Source organism: Cottoperca gobio, chromosome 1, assembly GCF_900634415.1.
Source record: "Cottoperca gobio chromosome 1, fCotGob3.1, whole genome shotgun sequence".
Taxonomy (NCBI): domain Eukaryota; kingdom Metazoa; phylum Chordata; class Actinopteri; order Perciformes; family Bovichtidae; genus Cottoperca; species Cottoperca gobio.
The window spans coordinates 4,609,055-4,628,005 of NC_041355.1; the positions used below are offsets into that span (position 1 = coordinate 4,609,055).

The window sequence follows — 18,951 nt, forward strand, 5'->3', positions numbered from 1 at the left end:
ATTAGTTAAATCCAGTTATAAATAATTAATTAAATGGTAAAAGAGATCTAATAAAATGAGCAAAAATAAACTAAACCAGGAAATATAAAATAATTCAAGTCGACGTACTAACTAACACTTTGGTGTTTCTAGCCAACATTTAAAAGAAGATTGTGAATGATGGTTGACACGTTGGAGTAGAAGAACTTTGGGTGGAGCTTTTTTTTGTTCCCCTTTGTACATATGGGCTCAATATGTCTGAAATATAAACTCTCTGACGCTTCAAACACACAGAGCTTTCTTCATCCAACAGCTGAAGAGCTCAGTACTTGGAAAATATGACACTTCTGGGCTGAGGAAGGAGATGTTTCTCTGAAAGGTGTTGGCACAAAACAATCAAGTTGCCTCGCTGAACTTCTTTTTTTTTTTTTTTACTTTCAACACAATTCTGCAAATGTAATTTAGAGTGGTTATGATACTGTATCTACTCCGTGTGGGTGTGAGCTTCTACTTTCTCCAGCCACTAGAGGTCTCCCAAATTCCACTCAGCTGTGGATTCATTATCCTAATGACTGGGCCCTGAGTGCCAACCACCCTCCTCCTTATAATGCCCCCGCCTCATGCCCTCCATCCATTCTTTATTGAGGTTGCCCAGGGTGCCAGGTCACTCGGAGGTGAGGACATCAGCAGCTGCCACTCTCCTGGAGCACAGGCTGTACTGTAGTCCTCGCCCTCAGTGCCAAACCCTCCTCGCCTTTTCTCAATCCAAAGAGGAGCCATGCGTAGTACAGTATAGAACAGTAGGGTTGAGTCTGTGACTTCAACCCTCTCTCTGAAAGTAGCCTTTATTTCAAGGCGAGAGAAAAAGGTAAATTCAACACTAATCCACGCTTGTCCTTGCTGGTCTGCTTTGGAAATAGTGAGCCTGAGCCTAAGCCCCCCCCCCCCCCCCCAACCGCTGGACGCGCTCCCAGGTCGCTGCTCGTTTGCTCTCGCCTGCGTACGAGAGGAAGAATGCCCCTTGCATGCAGATGGATTCATTAGGTCTGAGTAACACCCTTCTCCTCCATCATGCTGACACAAACACATACACACTGTAACTGCTCTGGCTTTGCAAAAGGGAACAGTGAGTTCTGCAGCTCTGGACACACTCCACACACACACACACACACACACACACACACACACACACACACACACACACACACACACATATGCATACACTACACACACAGTTGTCTCCAGTGTAAACAACACCATGCGGTTTCACTAAGGAAGATTAACTCAAATGCTGCCGGATCGTGTTCGGCCATTTTAGCCTAAACACGGGATCCATCCACATGTGTTTAGCATTTCACTGGATCTCTTGAATGTAAGCAGAGGACAGAGACTGGCTCTTTGATGAGGTCTTTTCATGTTTAATGGAGGGGCTTACATTGACAGCCTTTCTTTGTGTCAGCAGTCTGAAGTCAGAATGCTTTCCTGGCTCAGGACAAAACAAAACGGTGCCCTCATACTGTTGTAATTACAGTCCAAGAACTCCGCTTCCCCCCCCCCCCCCCGTCGAAACCTCAAAGTCTGGAATGAGTGCTGAACAATGGGGCTGCTACAAATGTCAGTAAACAAAAAAAAGAAGCATAACGTAGCACGGAGAGACATCTATGTTTTTCTTCTTGTTGGTTTTGTCAGAGTTCTAGTTTGGCTGTTTTCTGGTCAGGTCAGCGTGTGAAGGAAGCCTGACACTGAGGGAAATGTCAGACCGGCCCTCCTACCAGGCTGATTTGGGAGCTGTGTGTGTGTAGTGTGACAACCGGTCATGGGCTGCTGCCACAAAGCCTCACCCCGTCTCTGCTCTGTTTGCTCTGCTCCTTACACACACGCACATACCACCACACTCACCCGCCCTCCCCTCTCTTTGAACACTCGTCCTTCTCACCTCCTACACATCTTGTACATACATACAAGCCATCCATCCCCTGTCACACACACATGCACCCACACACGCTGCCTGCCTTGTTGTCTGACCGGCCGTTCCGACTCGGCTGGCTGCACCTGCTTTCCCTCTGTAGTGACAGATGAGTGTGTAAGAAGCATTTCCTCCAGGCTCAGAGCTCACTTTCGAGACGGCTGCAAAAAGATACAAGAAGCCACATGCTAATGGGGTTAGAGAGCTGCAGCGAAGCCCTGATTTTGTGTGTGTGTGTGTGCATGTGTGTGTGCATGTGTGTGTGCATGCTTGTAGATGTAACACCCCACTCATTATGCTGCTCTGATGGGTCACTGTGCAGCCTCTTTATAAGAAGACCCTTATGGCGACATGTCTTATTATATCAACTGCTGAGATGGATGTTAATACCAGGCTGCGCTGTGCATGCTGCGTGCTCTCTAGCCTGTAGAGTGATGAGACGTGGTTGGTATTCGAAGTGCGTCTCATTGCACGGGCTAATTCTATTTAACCTGGTGAAGTCTGCTTGATGGTACGGTCAGAATGCCCCAGGGAGACCAGTATGTACCTCTGCTTTATTACCCACCTGAGGAGGTTCGCTCTCCCACACATGTCACACACTGTTTGCTATGTGTAATTTACTGGGCAGCCTGTGGGCCAGGCCTTCATCTGCAGGAAGGCGCGAATAGAGCCTTGGCGCCAGTAATTGGACTTTAGAACTGATTGGGGAACTTGATTGACCCCCGGTAATGGATTTGAGTGAATAATTATTTGTAGTTATGGTTGGAAGATGATATCAGGGAGAGAGAGAGACCAATCCCACCAGTGTGACTCACCCCTGCCGCCAGAGCAGAACGCTGCCAGCACTCAATTAATGAAATCCAGCTGCTCAGACTCCCCACGTGTAGTGGCTGATCAAAAAAACACACAGGGGTCTGGTCAGAAAAAGGGTTATCTTCAGCCAACCTTTCCCTTTCGCCCAACTGGCAGCCCCGTGGCCCATCACAATAGTGATTATAAAATCTTCTCCACTCCAGGTACAAGACATTAAGGTTGATAATGTCTCCATTATTTTTTAACTGCCTGTGGCAGTGCTCAGCACCGCCCACGGCAGCCATGTTAATGAGACCTCTCAAGATGGCAGGCAGCGCCTCCTCAGGACACAAAATGCAATCACTCTTAATCCAGCACTTTAATTGCTGGCCAAGCCTGCCTAAGTGAATTCAGCTGTTCCATCTCTGCAGGCGAGTGGCTGCGCCTCGAGAATATCCAACATCATACTCCCAGAGATAAACTGTGCTTCAAAACAAATGGGAAGTGATGCGCGGCGGTCTGTGTTGTTAAAGCTGAGGCTTATTGTTCTGGTTTGAGGGTGTTGGACAGACTGCTGAGAACTCCGAAAGCACAAGTCAGATTTTCTCTTCTTTTCCCTCACAGCCTTAACCCATATTTTTTTGGCTTTCTTTAGAGGCTCAGGGAGGTGCAGGAGAACAGCAGCCACCTTCCTTACCTCACGGTTATCTTCCTCTCTTTGCTTCTTGATTGATCCACTTGCTCCCACATCATTATCCTCACCACAGTACATTTCTCTTTCCTCTCTTCTTCTCCCTCTCACTCTCCTGCCTTAATCTTTCCACCAGTCCTCCTGTCATATGTCCTTGTCCCCCCTCTTCCTCCTCCTCTCTCCCTCCGTGTGACCCCACATTGCCCTCTTGCCAGTGTCTATTATTTCTGGCTGCCCAGTGGCCTGGTCAGGCTGGTGCTCCGGGGCTCCAGGCAGCCCATGTTATGACAGGTAACACTGGGCCGCACACTCTCTCTGGTAACATGCGGAGGTCAGCCTGTCATACCTGTCCACAGCTCCACTGTGTGCACACACACACACACACACGCACAGACACATGTGCGCACACACACAAATGCCATTATTCACTGTGTATGGATAACTGCCAGACAGCCCTGGCCGTAACCTTAGATTCAGCAAAAGTGAGCGATGAGGCGCAATGGAGTAGAAATACACCTTTCCCCATTCTGTTCCTTTGTGCTCGCAAAACATTGTCTTTTGTTTTTAGAAGGTCTTTACATGATATGTTGCTTTTACAGCCTTGGCAACCAGTAGGAATGCTGTAGTTGTTCCTGTTTAGCACAGAGGAGGAGGATTTCACTGGAAGGTGGCTGTTAACTACAGCTAGACTCCTCTCTCTCTCCTGGCATGGCCTGCTCCCCGTGTTAATGACCACTCACAGTTGCTGCCCTGAGGGGGCTGCAGGACAGAGTCGGCCAACATCAGACCCTCACAGCACCTCCAAGACCATCTGCTCAAACAACGGAAAATATGTTCCGCTTATTATTTGTCTTTTGCGTTCATTGTTTTTGGCTTGTAAGAGGCGGTGCCAGGTTATAACTTGTTTCATTCATAGCAGTTTTTAATCGGTTGGGATTGCTTCTGCGATGTCCAAGGGTGTTCCCTGAATGCATTACCTCCTCGTGATGTCTCATTTCTGTCCAGCTGCCCTCTATCAATTAGTGAATAGCCAAGTTTTGTAAGGTTCAGGGCCAGTAATGAGAACAGTCATCCTGTACCCGACCGAACAAGCTCTATCCACCCTGGACAAGATGGTAGCGCCCCGGTAGTCGATCAGCGGTTGTTGTAACCGTGGCATGTTCCTGGCTCCACGTCTGATCCAGGGCAGCGCCCCACACTACCAGGCCTGTGAGGGGCCAAGGGGACGGCATGGGTTTGTCACGCCAGGTTGACATTTCAGGGAGCTTTGCCAGGACACCACAGCACATTTCGTCCTCCTGGACAAGTGGTGTGGGAGCAAACGTGTCAACTCGGGCAGATGGGCAGGCGTCAGTGCCAACCGCACTGGACCGTACCAGACCGCTGGCCTGGCAACTGTTGGCCAGCCAGACGTAGCGCTTCCTGGCACAACGTGGAGGGGCAGGTGTCTCCCTCTAGCAGCAAGATCTGGGAACATGTCTGTCTGCATACAGTTTATGTGTGTGTGTGTGTGTGTGTGTGTGTGTGTGTGTGGTGTGTGAGAAAAAAAGATAAAACCATACAAGTTATTGCAACTCAAAATAAGTATGCAGAACGGAATAAAACCAGAACCGTACAAAGTGAGGCCCGTGGCCCAAAGTTGGGCCGCAATTTGGCCAGCCCGATGTTTTCTTTTCCATAATTAATAGAAATTAGGCTTCTAATATAAATCACAGTTTATGCTGTTTCAGTTTTTGTGAGGTAAATGTTCTTTAAATATGTAGGATCCCTAAATATTAGTTATTTTTCTTAAGATGACAACAGTTAGCAGCGACACTTCAAGAAGTCAGTTTGATTGATTGAATACTGAAAATGCATCTCATGAACAAATTGTGATAAGAGCACTGATATAAAGATCTTAACAAGTAATGACAAATGGGATAGTATAGTATGGCAGAAACAAAGTCATATTATATAGTATGTCTTAAATAAATGTCATAAAGGGGTCACAATAGATTCAACACCGCTTTTGGTGTTTTCTTGGGTAGTAAGTAAATTTGACTATTATGTTCAATATGTAGCTACTATATGTGCGTACTGTACAGGTTTTGGAAGTGTGCATACATCTGGTAGCATCTGTGTTAGCCTGCACCTGTGCTTCTGTAGGAGTAAGCCTGTGTTTTGCTGCACGTCTTAGCCAGGCCTGCTTGGAGGGAGGGCCATTAATCTTCGCTAAATCAAATAAATCAAGTGCACTTTAGAAAAGAGCTGTCAGTGTAATTGTCGTGATAGCCATTCCCCGGCTTCTCCGGGGGGAGCTCTATTGAAAATTGTGCCAGGGAATGCACACTCACCGCCGTCCAAAGAAATGCAAGGGCTCTGGGAAAAGATATAGCCGAGGCTGCCCTCGGAATGAAGACGTCTGAAGCTACTCAGTAACATGATGAGCGCTGCTGAGAGTCCATCATAGTGGGATGTTCGGACAAGGCCGCTTGCAGTGTAGTAGGCCTGTCTTTGTGTTTGATCTTCCCTAATGCTCTGCGGTTGGCGCTGCTGTTAAACGGTTTCGCTCAAGAGAAAGCCACCGCGCTGATAGTTCATCAAACCTTATCTCCAGCTCCATCCTGTGCGTCTGCGCAGAAAGAGCACAATTTGGTATTTACATTTAAAAGAATGCTAAACCCTTTCAAGGAAACCATATTGGTGGCTGCGGGGATGAGACAGAGGAGATAATGGGGATGGAAAGAGCAGCATGTGAAAAGGCTGCTCTGCCCTCAGCGTCCCTCTCAACCAATGAGGGTTAAATGATTATCTGGGCACCTTGGCAACCATTTCTGTGCTTCTTCTCTTTCCTCTAATTCAGCCGTAAACTGGCAGAACAGGCTGCGTTCATCAGTCAACTATGCTTGTGCTTTTCTCTTAAAAAAGAACCAATGTGTTATTAAAGATTCTTGAAATACGTTTGATCTCACTGGAACTAACTTGGGATGTTTTCATCAACGCTTTTATAGTTTAGTTTATTAAAAATATCCTCTCAACATCGAAATGTTTCTCAAGGTTCCAGCAGATGGTGCCAAACTGTGTGTGTGTGTGTGTGTTTGTGTGTGTGTGTGTGTGTGCTGATCTCTTTAAGTGTGTGTCTTTGTATAAGAGCTTTCTTGAGAGATGAAGAGAGCCACTGTCACTCACCTTCACGTCAGGTATCACAATAACCAGCGGAGGACAAAAGATAAAACACTATACTTGTATTTATTCAAGGTTTCCGTAGAATACATTATAATCACAAGCACGGCGCTCGTTTGTGCAGACGGAGGGGGGGGGGTCAGGGAGAATCATATTGTTCCTATTTATAATGAATATTTAACTGCAACTCATCTTCACAAATCCTATTCCACATAATACAGGGATTTAACCTGATAGTTAAAAAGTAAAAAGTAACACAAAAAGGATAGGAAATGTGAAAAAAGATGAAAAGACATGGATGGATGCGATCTCTGTTAATTTGTTTGACCCACTCTCTTCTCAAATGAGAATGGATGGAGGGATTCCCGACGTCCTGATTGGAAGATGGATGAGTGTGCAGCTATGGCTTTAATTGATTGAAGACAGGAATTCATTTAGGGATAATTGAATCATGGAAATCATTAAAAGCTCAAGTGCATGAGATAATTAGGAAAGCTACTCAGGTTGTAATAAACCCTGCGTACAAATCATCTTTAGGATGCAGACTAAAAGGAGCTCCTTATCAAAAATGTAAGGCTTCGTGACATTTGGTGTAAAACAACAAACCAGCCTTTTATATATAAAGGCACACTGAAGCACTGGATGTATATTTATTAATAAATGACTGCTCTGTTTTAATATTTCTGTTTACTTTTGCCTAATTGGTCTCCAGGCCAGTTTTCCCTGCTACAGATTCCCAGGGTCAGCCGGGGGTCAGCGTTCTACTTCATTACTCCATCCAGGGAAATGAGGAGGCTGATTAGTTTGGGCTTGACCTTGGGGCTATTCTGTTAAGCTCTCTATAAGTAAATCTCCTCTCCTCAGCAGACTCCAATCATTGAAATCTGTGCATCTCACAGGAAAGAAAACGATAAAGCGTCTGTAGATGCTTCAAAATGAACATCGTGTGTCATGTTTTGCTCGCAGAGATTTCACTTATACGCTGCTGAGAATCGGTGGGCGATATCTTTAGCTTACAGAAGATGTGAATGAAGTGCGGCGCCAACTGTTACCCATAGAAACCAAGTAACCTATGGCTGGTGACTGTCATAGAATGCCATGGTAACAGCAGAGCTTAACAACAGGGGAGTTGGCTGGCTTGTGTCCTATCTATTTCAAAGACACGATCATACTCAAGTAGAGCTGCTCTCCCTCTGCCCATTACCCCCCCCCGCCCCCGCCCCTTCTCTCTTCTATAATGTGTTTGTCATCCAGTTGGAGTGGCCAAGCAGTAGCTTTGTATTTGAGGCAGCACCCAGCAGGGGGGTATGATCTGTCCTCCCTGCTGATTCAGGCCGCCCTAAGTCTGGATATGCTTGGCCCAGGGACTTTTGGGTAAACGCTCCCCCCCCCCCCCCCCCTAAAACACCCCCTGCAGAGCATCCTGAATCAGATTGCTGCTGACCCCCGCAGAGTGATGTCTCACCCCAGAGAATGGGGAACGGGCGCAGCGGGGGTTTCGGGCAAGGCAGTGATGCTATGCCCCGTGGGCTGGGCACCAAACATGCATGTACTGTAAATACATGTCCCATCATGCGTGTCCAACCAAACTGGACACACATGCACAAGCGGCAAGTGAGTGACGCACCACATGAGAGATCATCTCTCTCGGCCGCCTGCCCTCAGCCCTAGACTGTCTTTTCTTTGCACAGACTTGAACCTGACATCTTTGTTTTTGGCTCACACTTTGCATAAAGCTGCATGTATTTCCAGCAGACTTGCACAACTTCTACACACTATTAAAGACTGAATAAACATGGAATTTCATATTCACCAATTAGTTTCGGTGCCTAATTTTTTTCCAAAGATGAATAGATTTACGAATCAACAGGCAGCCTCAGCGGAGCCTTGTTCCGCACAGTTTTTGCCCTGGCTTCAACCCATGCCAAATCGATTCCAGAGGTCATTTTCTTCCTTCATTTTCTCTTCCTCGTGTGCCAGTGGTTCTGCTCTGCAGCCTGTACTGAAGGCTGTGTATGGCAGGACTTTGTGTGTTTATTTTGTCTTTTGGAGAAAAAAAAAAAGAAGAGATCTGTCTCCACTTAGCGAAGCCTCAGCTCCTTCACAGGGTAAAAACCTCGATGGCGGATGAGGGACAGTGAGGAGGGGGAGTCCTGGAAGTATCGATGCTGAGTGAAGCATGCGCCGGAGTTAACTGCAAAAGCTGAGGAGGTAAACAGGAGAGGAGAAAAGGAAAGTATTGAGTGAGGTGTGAAAAGAGAGATTGTGTGTGATAAAAAGATGTATATGGAGCTATAAAGGGGCAAAGGGGGAGTGTGAGGTAGATATGGTGAGCAAAATAGAGAGAGAAAAAAAGAGAGAGAGAGAGGCCAGGCAGCTGGGAGCTCCCACAGACACGCACTTCTGTCTAAGCAGCTTTCCTCTCAGGGCAGGGTCACGGCGGGTCATGGCGGGATTACACTTTTGGCAAACAAGAGGGAGCTCCTCTCTCACAAAGCCGTGCACGACTCCCCCATGACTCTCAGCAGCTGTAATAAAGCCAAGGCAGCCTGAACCTTCAAACAAAAAGCTAACACGCTATCGATCGACAGCGGCCAACTTTCGCGAGGTGGTGTCGAAAGGTCGACATTGTGCAGACAACTCGGGCCAGGGTAAAGGGCTATTATTGGGATGAGCAAAACTCCAGCATTTAGTCTCATCTCAGAAATTCCTCACTTAGTTGACAATGTCAGCAAACTGTCAGCGCAGGAATAAAGTTATTATTATTCGGTAAATGAAGAAAAACAGCCCCCCATGTACAGTGTGGTATTCCAATCACAAAATCCAAATGAGGTTTTCTATCCTTTCAATCAATAGCCATCCCCTGCAGTGCCTGCATGTCTCTCCACTTCCTAATCAACACTTCCACTCATAGGGAGGTCAGCTGAGCAGGCGCACAGTGCCCCGGGCGCTGCTTTGAACTTAATTAAGCAGCTTTAAACACAGCCGAAAAGATTCATTATTACACAGGCAAGATGAGCAGCTAGATGAGAACATGGCCCCTCAACAGAAGAGGTTCGGCTTCGAATGGCTGTCGAACCCACATGGGTCAACACTGAGGGCGCGGTGATGGAGGTCCCGCAAGGACTGCGAAATCCTTTCCGTAGGAAGGTTCCTCTAAAACTTTAAACGGTTAAAACCTCAATACATCTTATTATAGCCGCTGTGGATGAGAATGTATACACATAGAAATGTAAACAGCGATATTATCTGTTAAAACAACGCAAAGCCTTGCAACGAATAAGAGAGGAAGAGGTGTCCATGTGCCTGGAAGCTGCAGCGTGCCACCAGGGTACTTTGAGGCAGGGCCTGTTAAAGGAGAGCTCCAGACCAAGGTGTTCTATAGCTCGGGGGCTAACGGTGATAAATGAGTCCCTTAATGTCGGCAAACACTTTATCTCTGCTTCATCTGTTTTCATTAGGCAGGGCCAACCTTTGGCTGGGCGAGAACGTGCTGTAACTTTCATTACTACAACGCAGAGAGGAGAGGGAGAGAGACCTCCCATCGGTCTAATAAAAACACCAGCTAGACACCATGACAGATCCTATTCCTTATTATTATGATGGCACGCCACCGTTTTAAATGAGAGAATGCTATGTCCCTCAAAGATGATCAGTGCTGTTCCTTAATTCATGTCCCTGGCTCCTCTCTGAATGACGTCTGCTCTTTTCTGCTGCCCTTATTGCTCGGACACATGAAAAGAAACGGCGAGAAGAGATGAAGAGCATGTCTTTACTTGCGCTTCTTTCAACCGTTAATGGGCACCAAGGCTTTTATATTTCTTGGTAATATTTGTGGCAGAATGAGTTTATTTCATCTTCGCACTCCTCAGAAGTTGATTTGGATGCGAGCTAAACATGAGGATCCTTGTTTTGGGCAATATTCAATATTAGTTTATTGACTTTCAGAGGAAGCGTGTCGTCAAATGATCTTTTAGATTTTACATTTAATAATATAATATATCATGTCGACCGTATCTGAACTCTAATGCCACTGAAGGTTTTGTACTATTGTGTTTGATTTAACTAACGCTTTCCAATTAAACATCCTATACGCTTAAAAATTATAATTTTACTTAAAATATTCTTAATTATTACAATTATTTTCAATATCTTTGTTTAGCGATATGAACACTGTCTTTTTTTAATTTAAAATTGTATACGGCCTGTGTTCTGCTTATTGGACTTTAAATAACGCTACTAAAGGAAAAGAACAACTGTAGATGTTAGAATATATTAGTAATTATTACACGAGTATGACACAAGCCGGATGCTCGGCCGAGTCGTCTGATCACCGTTCAACATGCAAATAAACTTTATAGCATTGATAAATAGAAATGAGTCTCATTTAGCAAAGTGAAAGCGTGACGCCGTTCGTGGTGGATTAATGTGACACACACACCACCGACATAAAGAGCAGAGAAAAGACAAAACACTTGACGTAATATCTGATGTAAGCTTTACTTTCAAATCCTGTTACATTTAGACCTGGCAAGTTGAACATAAAATAATGCCAAACAAAGAAAACAAAATACAAAACCAAAAAAGTACAAATGATCTATTTACCAGTTATCGTCACAACCCTGTACAGCCTTAACAATGGAGTAATAAAAAAAAGCTTTGTACAGCACATACCAATCTTTACCGAGTGCCAAAAGATAAGATAGCTGAGCCTTTTCTAAATCATAACAGACAGCCAAACTTAAAGCTAACTGATTGTAGACAGTGCAGTGTGATGCTAGCTAAATGCAACCAAGGGAGTTAGTTTTAAACACAGTTAAGTGCTAAAGAACTATAGAGGGGGGCAATGTCATGCATACTCTGAAGTGCTGAAAAGGTAGTCAAGCTTTTAAAAAAAATAAAATAAAAGATCACTGTGTGACTTACAATTTGGGCTAAAGATAAACAGAATAAGTGCTTAAGAATATTGGTTTTCAAAACGGATCGAGCCCTGTTGCCTATTTAAACATTACACTCAAACTAGGGGGGGGGGACATAAAGAAGTGCAGCCATTCATGATTACGCTGTACTAAAAAAGGCAGACATTTTTAAAAAGGTGTCAAGAGTGGACACATTCTTTTCAACTTTTCTTTTCTTTCTTTTGGACCCTGACAATTAGTTTGACTCATTCTCAGAAGTCTCAGGTGGTTTCCTTCCACCAAGTGGCACTAGAGTATAAAAGATAACGTAGATAGTACAAGGAGAGTGTGTGTGTGTGGGTGTGTGTGTGTGTGTGTGTGTTGGAGGGATGCTCCTTTCACTCCAGAGACAGCATGCCAAAAGGAACAAACAAACAGTGTAAAAGGGGGGACAATCGAGGCATCACTCCAGAGCAGGACGTGACGGATTCAATCCTAACATCACATCCTGCCCAGAGTTACATTTTGGTCTCGACAATTCATGTTCTCCGTCCAAATCGACATTATTTCTTCCGACATGATTTAAGTAGAAAAATAAAAAAAGCAACAATGATTCATTATAAGAAAATGCATGAGTAAAATAGACACAAGGAGAACATAAGGAAAATAAAAAAGCAATCCCTTTACAATAAGGGATTTTGGCTTGAAGACCACCCACTTAAAAACACAAGCGCTATCAATAACGGGTAAAGCTTTTTTTTTCAAAATAAAATGCTTGTACTATGCTGCCCTTATCTCGGAAACGTACTTCTTTTTGAGCATTTTACGGATAAATACATATTCTCTTAATAATCAAAAAGTGCAGCACTGTGCAAAACTGGCTATCACAATTTAGCCTGGGACCTTTAGTTTCCAGGGAGAGCTTGACCTCTACTGTCTAATTCATGCAATTTGTATTAATTTACGTTCTCCGATTTCACAGAGGCAGGCCTTTTGCACTGCTAGAAATGCCTACATGCAAAACTAAGGGGTGTTGATTGAGTCATTTACAGCAACTACTGTCCAGTTCACATTACGGTAACTTGGTTGGATCTAAATTTGCGCTTTAAAAAAAAAAGGAAAATAAAAGGTTTAAGTGCTTTTGGCTTGAAGTGTAACTACATTAAGTGCAATTAAAACTCAAAAGGTTGACAAGGGGAGAGGAGGGGGGAGGTGAGGGGGGGGGGGGGGGGGGGGGGGGGGGACAAAAAGCAGTACCATGTCTGCCGGCCTAACAGAAGCCAGTGCCATTTAAAACACAATGCTGTACAAATGAATGGCTTTGCTTCATCATTGCACCTACAGGAGCTTTTTTTTTTCTCACGATGGGTTTCTCTATGAATGTTAGTAGAAAATGTTTTATTATGATGTAAAAGGCTCAGTAAAAAAAGTAAAAAAAAAGAAAGAAAGACAAAAACAACCCAAAAGACACAGAAGGCCACCAAACACACTAACTTTCCCCGTCTTTTCCAGCACAGAAGACGTCCCTGCTCACACTTCTGTATCGCTTCTTTTTCATGTACATAAACAAAAATACATTCATTCAAGTCATTTTGGAACAGTTTTTTTCTTTTTTTTGTACACAAAAATTACAAAAAGCTCCAAAAAGCACCATTAAATCGGCCTGTGGTGACCCTGGCTGTGGGGTAGCTCGCTAACCCAGAGCTGGTCACCTCCACAAAACAGTTATCTCATATATCTCTTCTAAGTATAGGTGCGTGATACATACTTCTGCATATGAAGCTGCGCTGATATCCACCTGGTCTCACGAACGTGTTTCTACTTTGTCGCGAGTCTCATTATTTCACTGCTTATTCACCGGTGAGTGCAAAATTCATTGTCAACATTTATATTCAAATCAGATTGTTAGCAATAAATGTAAAACATGATGGGTCAGATTCTCCTTATTTACACGATCACAGCTTATCTTCCGTTTTGTGAGCTTACAAAAAAACCTATTAAAATTAGCTAGTAACCCATTTAAAGGATATTCATTGTGAGACGGAGGTGATATCAGGCAGCAGCTATGCATACAATGTGTTCACCGTTATACAAAAAAACAACGGAAATCAAAAAAGATGGGAAGGGGAGGGGCTACAAAACTATGTACAAGACTGATAAATAAGTAAGTGCGTGGTTTGAGGCGTTGCTTTGGAAACGTGCCTTTTACAATGAAAAGCATTCCGTTTCATCGGTTCGTTCCACGTTGCACCGCTAACACTTCAGGATATCTCAAATGTAGCTTCCTAATGACGTCAAAGCTAGTTGAAACACAGGCATGCTATTTCGATGCATAATAGCGATAGACAAAAATGCACTAAAATATAGCACTTGCAAGTTTTGTTTCATCTTTTTATCTCGTCAAACGACTAACGGAAGAAAAAAAAAAAAAAAGAAATCTATAAAACTGAGATACGTTAGTTTCCTCAGATAATGCAACTGGGTCCAAGTCATTCAGACATTTAAAAACAGAAAAGAAAGGTAATAGAGAGTAGTAGTTGAAGTAGTAATAATTCAATCGATAGAACTGATAAGAAAAGCAGCTTTTTGATATAAATGCATTTTTAGCATGTACAGCCTTTTTCTCTTATAAATGTTTTTTTTTTTCTTTTCTTCAATATGTTTGTCTGGTCCAGCTTATTCTGCTGGTCTGATTGGAAAAGACGTTGCTCCCACTGCAATGGTCAAGTGTCATTCACAGCACTGTCCGAGGAGTGGGAGGGAGAGGGTGAAGAGGAGGAGGAGGAGGAGGAGGAGGAGGTGGGCGAGGTCAAACAGTCTTGGCTCTCTCCATCAGTCCCAGGTAGGCCAGGAAGGAGTGTTTGTGGGAGGAGGGTGAGGGGGGAGAGCGGGAGGGGAACGCCGAGTTGGAGGAGAAGAGGAGAGGAGATGTGGCGGGCCGCCATCTGGAGTGGAGGTGCGAGTGGAATGTGAAGCGGCTGTTGTGGGTGAACAATGTGGTGAGGGGGATCAGGTGCGCCCGGTCGCAGTTCCTGTACTGCTCGAACACGTGGCGAGACGAGGGGAGGAAGAGGGAGGGGCTGCCGCTGCTCGGGCCGCCGGGGTTTCTGGCGGCGTTGTTGCCGTTAGAGCTGACTAGGCAGCGCAGACGACTGCTGGCGTCCAGCTGGTGGGACTTGCCCAGTGTGAGTGACAGGGCAACGGACTGGAGCGCCTGGGACGCCGTTAGACTCATGAGAGGGCTGTTACTCCCACTCCCGCCACTGCTCCCTCCTCCTCTGCAAAACAAGAAGTTCTCCTCACTCTTCCGCAGCGAGGAGCCCCCTGGTGATGTTCCCTGGAGTGGCAGCTCCTCCTCTCCTGCCTCCTCGTCTTCCTCCACTTCTTCTTCTTCTCCTAAGTCTCCGTCCAGTCCCCCCGCTCCTCCACTCTGGTGTTTCTTGAGGTGGCGGCTGAAGACAAAGGGGTGTGTGGTGGTGAAAGGGCACTCTTGGCAGCCGAAAGTCTGGCGCGGTGCGTGCTTCAGCTTCTTGTGCAGGTTGAGGTTGTCCTTGCGCTTGCAGCTATAAGAGCAGCGGTCGCAGTGGAAGGGCCGCTCGCCCGTGTGCACGCGCACATGCTCGATCAGCTTATTGGCCGTCTTGGACAAGTAGCCACACTGCTCACACTTGTAGTGGTTGCCCAGGCGGTGCCCGCGCATGTGGGCCTCCAATGAGGCCTGGTCGGGCCACAGTCCCTGGCAGATGCGGCAGCGGTACTCCATCTTACAGTGCGTCTTAAGGTGGCACTCCATGGCCGCTGGACGATTGGTGGAGTAGATGCAGAAAGGGCACCTGGATAATGCAACAAAAGGGAAGTAGGGAGGGAGGGCACGACACACAAAAGCAAAGGAAAGTTGAAGGGGAAGTGAACATTGAAAAGCACATAACATACCTTGAAATTTTAAATCACTCAAAATGGTGAAGAGGAGAAGGGCAGGTAAAGGAAAAGTGTGTGTCATGTAGAGTTCTGTGTGCTCATGGTGGTATGTGTGGCAGTTTAATGGTTGGAGAATTGAGGTGATCAGGTAAATGTGTGTGTGGAGGAGGAGGAGGAGGAGGGGGGGGGGGGGGGGGTGACAGGCTGGAGAAAAGATTGGAGCAGTAGGACATGAAGGGAAATGAAGGAATGGAGTGGCACTTACATTTAAATAGCACCTTTCATCTGCTCTGGGCCCCAAAGCGCTTCACAAACCCTGCAGAACAGAATCACCTCAGAAAAACCTCCAAATGGTCAAGGCCCTCTCTCCCTTTCTACACACTGCTACATAGAAACACTTCACATTGCTCAAGCGTATACACGTGTGTGTACACACCAGTTGAGGGAAAAAAAAAAATCTTGATCTGGATGTTGAGGTCAGAAAATGTAGGCAATACGAGTTCATCTAAAACCGGTTTGCACTTAAGGTCCGTCGACTGACTCTACACCCGTTTGGTTAAATCCGGCCTGCTTTTGAAAGTAAATCTAAAATGTGGTTTACACAAATTAAAAGACTGTGTAAGCCTTGAAGAGCTGAACAGATAACCTACATGTGCAGATGTAAACAGTACAGCAAAGACGTTGAGTTAAAGCACATTTTCTGATACATTTAAATATAAAAAGATATCAAAAAAGGGCTTTTATCTCTTTTTGTTTCTGCCTTAAATTAAAGAAAAGATGTAAAACATCCACAATCTGCTTCTTTCCCCTTTTAAACGATAGCTTTAAAGAAATCAATCTGGCTTCAAAAACATTAACACCAGACAGAAGAAACATTAAAAACGGTTGTAAAAACTCCTTTACATGTATTCACGCACACACTACAGCTAGCAGCAAATCCTCCAGTCAGGGGCTAAAGATGCTGCGTGGAGACCTTTCAGCTACGAAGGGGCTTCTTGTGTGTTTGTCTTCCGTGAGCCAAAGGGTGTGTATAAAACATAAGTCAATGTAACTGTGTTGACAGCTTTTACATTTAGAGAAAAGCTACCATTTCCAGACATTTAGCAATGTTTACAACATCCTAGCTCCGCTGCATGGCTGCACAGAAAAAAAAAAGGATATAGAACACAGATCTTTGTTTATGACAAGATGAGGCGATAATCATAATGATACTCCATGATTCTGCACATGCACAGCTGGAGTTATGACAGCAACTCAAAAACAAAAAAAAATGGCTTGTGTTGCTTGAAATGAATCTTTACAAAATGTTTCATTTACTGCAATATTTCTAAATATATATATATATATATATAAAAAAAAAAAGGCCAATATTAATCCCAGACGCCGTAAAAGTACATTATTATGATTGGCCGGGACTCAAACACTAACATCATCAGTGTGTGGTTTGGTTGGTTCGACAGATTGAGGTTTTATGTTAGCTTGACAGACCTGAAATGGGACATAAACGTGTCACAGTACAACAAAGGCTCCTGAGGGACTGGAGTATGGAGATGGAGAGGGAGGCACGTGAGGAGACTACAACTGCGTAAACAGTCAATCCATATTAGGAACGCAAGGCTGCCTTAGATAACTATATGCAATGTGCACCAGCACTTGTTCATATTCTTCTATATGTAGGGGGTGGGATGCAAACTGTAGTGTGAGATATGTGTTTCTCTCCACAAACAGCCTGCATTAGTTTTGGTATATATATATATATTTACATTTGGATTAATTTGTGTCAATGTGTAGTGCAGGGTTGCCCAAACGTTGACACTTAAGACTTTCTTTTCCAGCAGTCTCTGCACAGCTGCGAACATATCTTCCCCTTGTTTGGTGCCACAGCGTCTCAGTACCAGACACATGTAGGCTTTCACTCACTCCCTGCAAAAACACCAAAAGCGGTGCTGAATCCGATATGACATTTTTTACGACATACTATAAACATTTGTAAGACTTTTCTGATTCTTTTTACAAAATACGACTTATTTTCTTTTTTTTTTAATGACTATTTTATGTTTCTTTTTCTTTTTCTACATAACTTTTTATGACATACAATGCCAAGTTTTCTTTATGACTTTTGTTATACAGTGATTATCATTTTTATGATGCCATACTTTATATCCGTGCTCTTATCAAAAGGCTGCAAGTTCAGCAGTTTCTGCCCTGAGATGAAACTTCAGGCTTCAATCAATCAAACTGACTTCCTGTAACCGATCTCATCTCGTTACTAATGAGGGATCCTACATATTTAAAGAGCATTTTACCTGACAACAAACACAACAGAATTAACTGTGATTTATAATATCATTTGGAATCTAGTGGGCCAAATTGAACCTTACTGCAGGAGCACTTGGGGCAGCCCTGGTGTAGTCTGTGATGTTACAGATCTAAGTAATATGACGTTTGTTCTTGCTCGAAATGATTATTTCTCTAGGGGTGTGCCAACACATTTTATATAAGTGTCTGTATTCGGGGAGGGGGGGGGGGGAAGTAGCTTTCTGGAATGCAATGTTTCAGATATCTTTGGCATGGCTGCTAGCTGTGGGCAGTAGAACAACAGACCCTGAGGGGAAACCCATTTCCATCTCCTTTCCACTCTCCCTTCTGTTCATAGCAGCCACAGAGACCACTGTCTAATAACTTACACTTGCCAAGAGAGGCTGTCGAGCAAAAACTACAGCTTGTATCATTTCATTTGCTGGCTGCAGATAATGAACATGAAAGGGAGGTTAACTGATTAAGGACACTTGACGAGAATAACCTTCAAACAGACCACAAATCTGTGTTTCCGTCTTCAGCTGTATGACTGTTAAAAGCTCTTATTTGAAAGAACCCAGATAAGGTCTTTACGTTATTTCACTAAAATTCCACTTAAATTCCTGAAACCTAAATTAATCCAGATTTAAAATACGCCATAACTTGCACACCCCTACAGCTGCTCGACGATGTGTTTATACTGAATGCATCTTTTTGTGTCTAGTGAAATCGACAGGGTGGGGGAGGGGGGAGGACGGGCGGAGTTAGGAACCTCTGTCTGTACTTGCTTTCCTTACTTGAGCCCTCCGGAGGGGACGGTGTGGCACTTCTTGTGCTCCAGCAGCTGCTCGGGCGTCTTGAGGAACTTGTGGCAGACGTCACACTCAAACATTCGGGTGATGAGGTGGATCTGGAGGTGCCGCTCATACATGCTACGCGTCTTGCACACAAAATTGCAGAAGACGCACTCGAAGCCTGTGGAGAAGCAAACAGGGAGAGGGTGAGCCTGGTTGTGCTCTTCAGACAAGGAAGAAACCAAAAGGGATGACTATGCTCTTAGTCAACAACACAAGAGACCTACGTTAACGTTAACATTGTCACGTCAGAACTCATTTGCATTATCGGTGTAATTCTAAAATGACAAAAGTACTGATGAATGAGGCCGTCACAGTGTTGAGTCTCATCACAGATTTCTACTTTACAAAGGCCCTGAAGTCTCATCAAGGATAGGGCCCTACATAACCTAC

The 18,951-nt window shown here is 44.6% G+C and overlaps 1 protein-coding gene across 3 annotated transcripts in view; it reads right to left on the reverse strand.

The window, feature by feature from the left end:
- Positions 1-11,071: 11,071 nt before the first annotated feature.
- The window catches only part of znf827 (zinc finger protein 827), a 63,811-nt gene continuing 55,931 nt past the window's right edge, over positions 11,072-18,951 (reverse strand). For 2 of the 3 annotated variants that reach the window (XM_029450337.1, XM_029450264.1), the window contains 2 exons: positions 18,502-18,679; positions 11,072-15,321 (listed from right to left, as the gene is read on the reverse strand). In XM_029450337.1, coding sequence (XP_029306197.1) covers positions 14,298-15,321; positions 18,502-18,679 — 1,202 coding nt within the window. In that variant the 3' untranslated portion in view covers positions 11,072-14,297. Of the gene's footprint in view, positions 15,322-15,671; positions 15,723-18,501; positions 18,680-18,951 lie in introns of all 3 variants that reach the window. The other variant, XM_029450421.1, reaches the window with a different exon arrangement.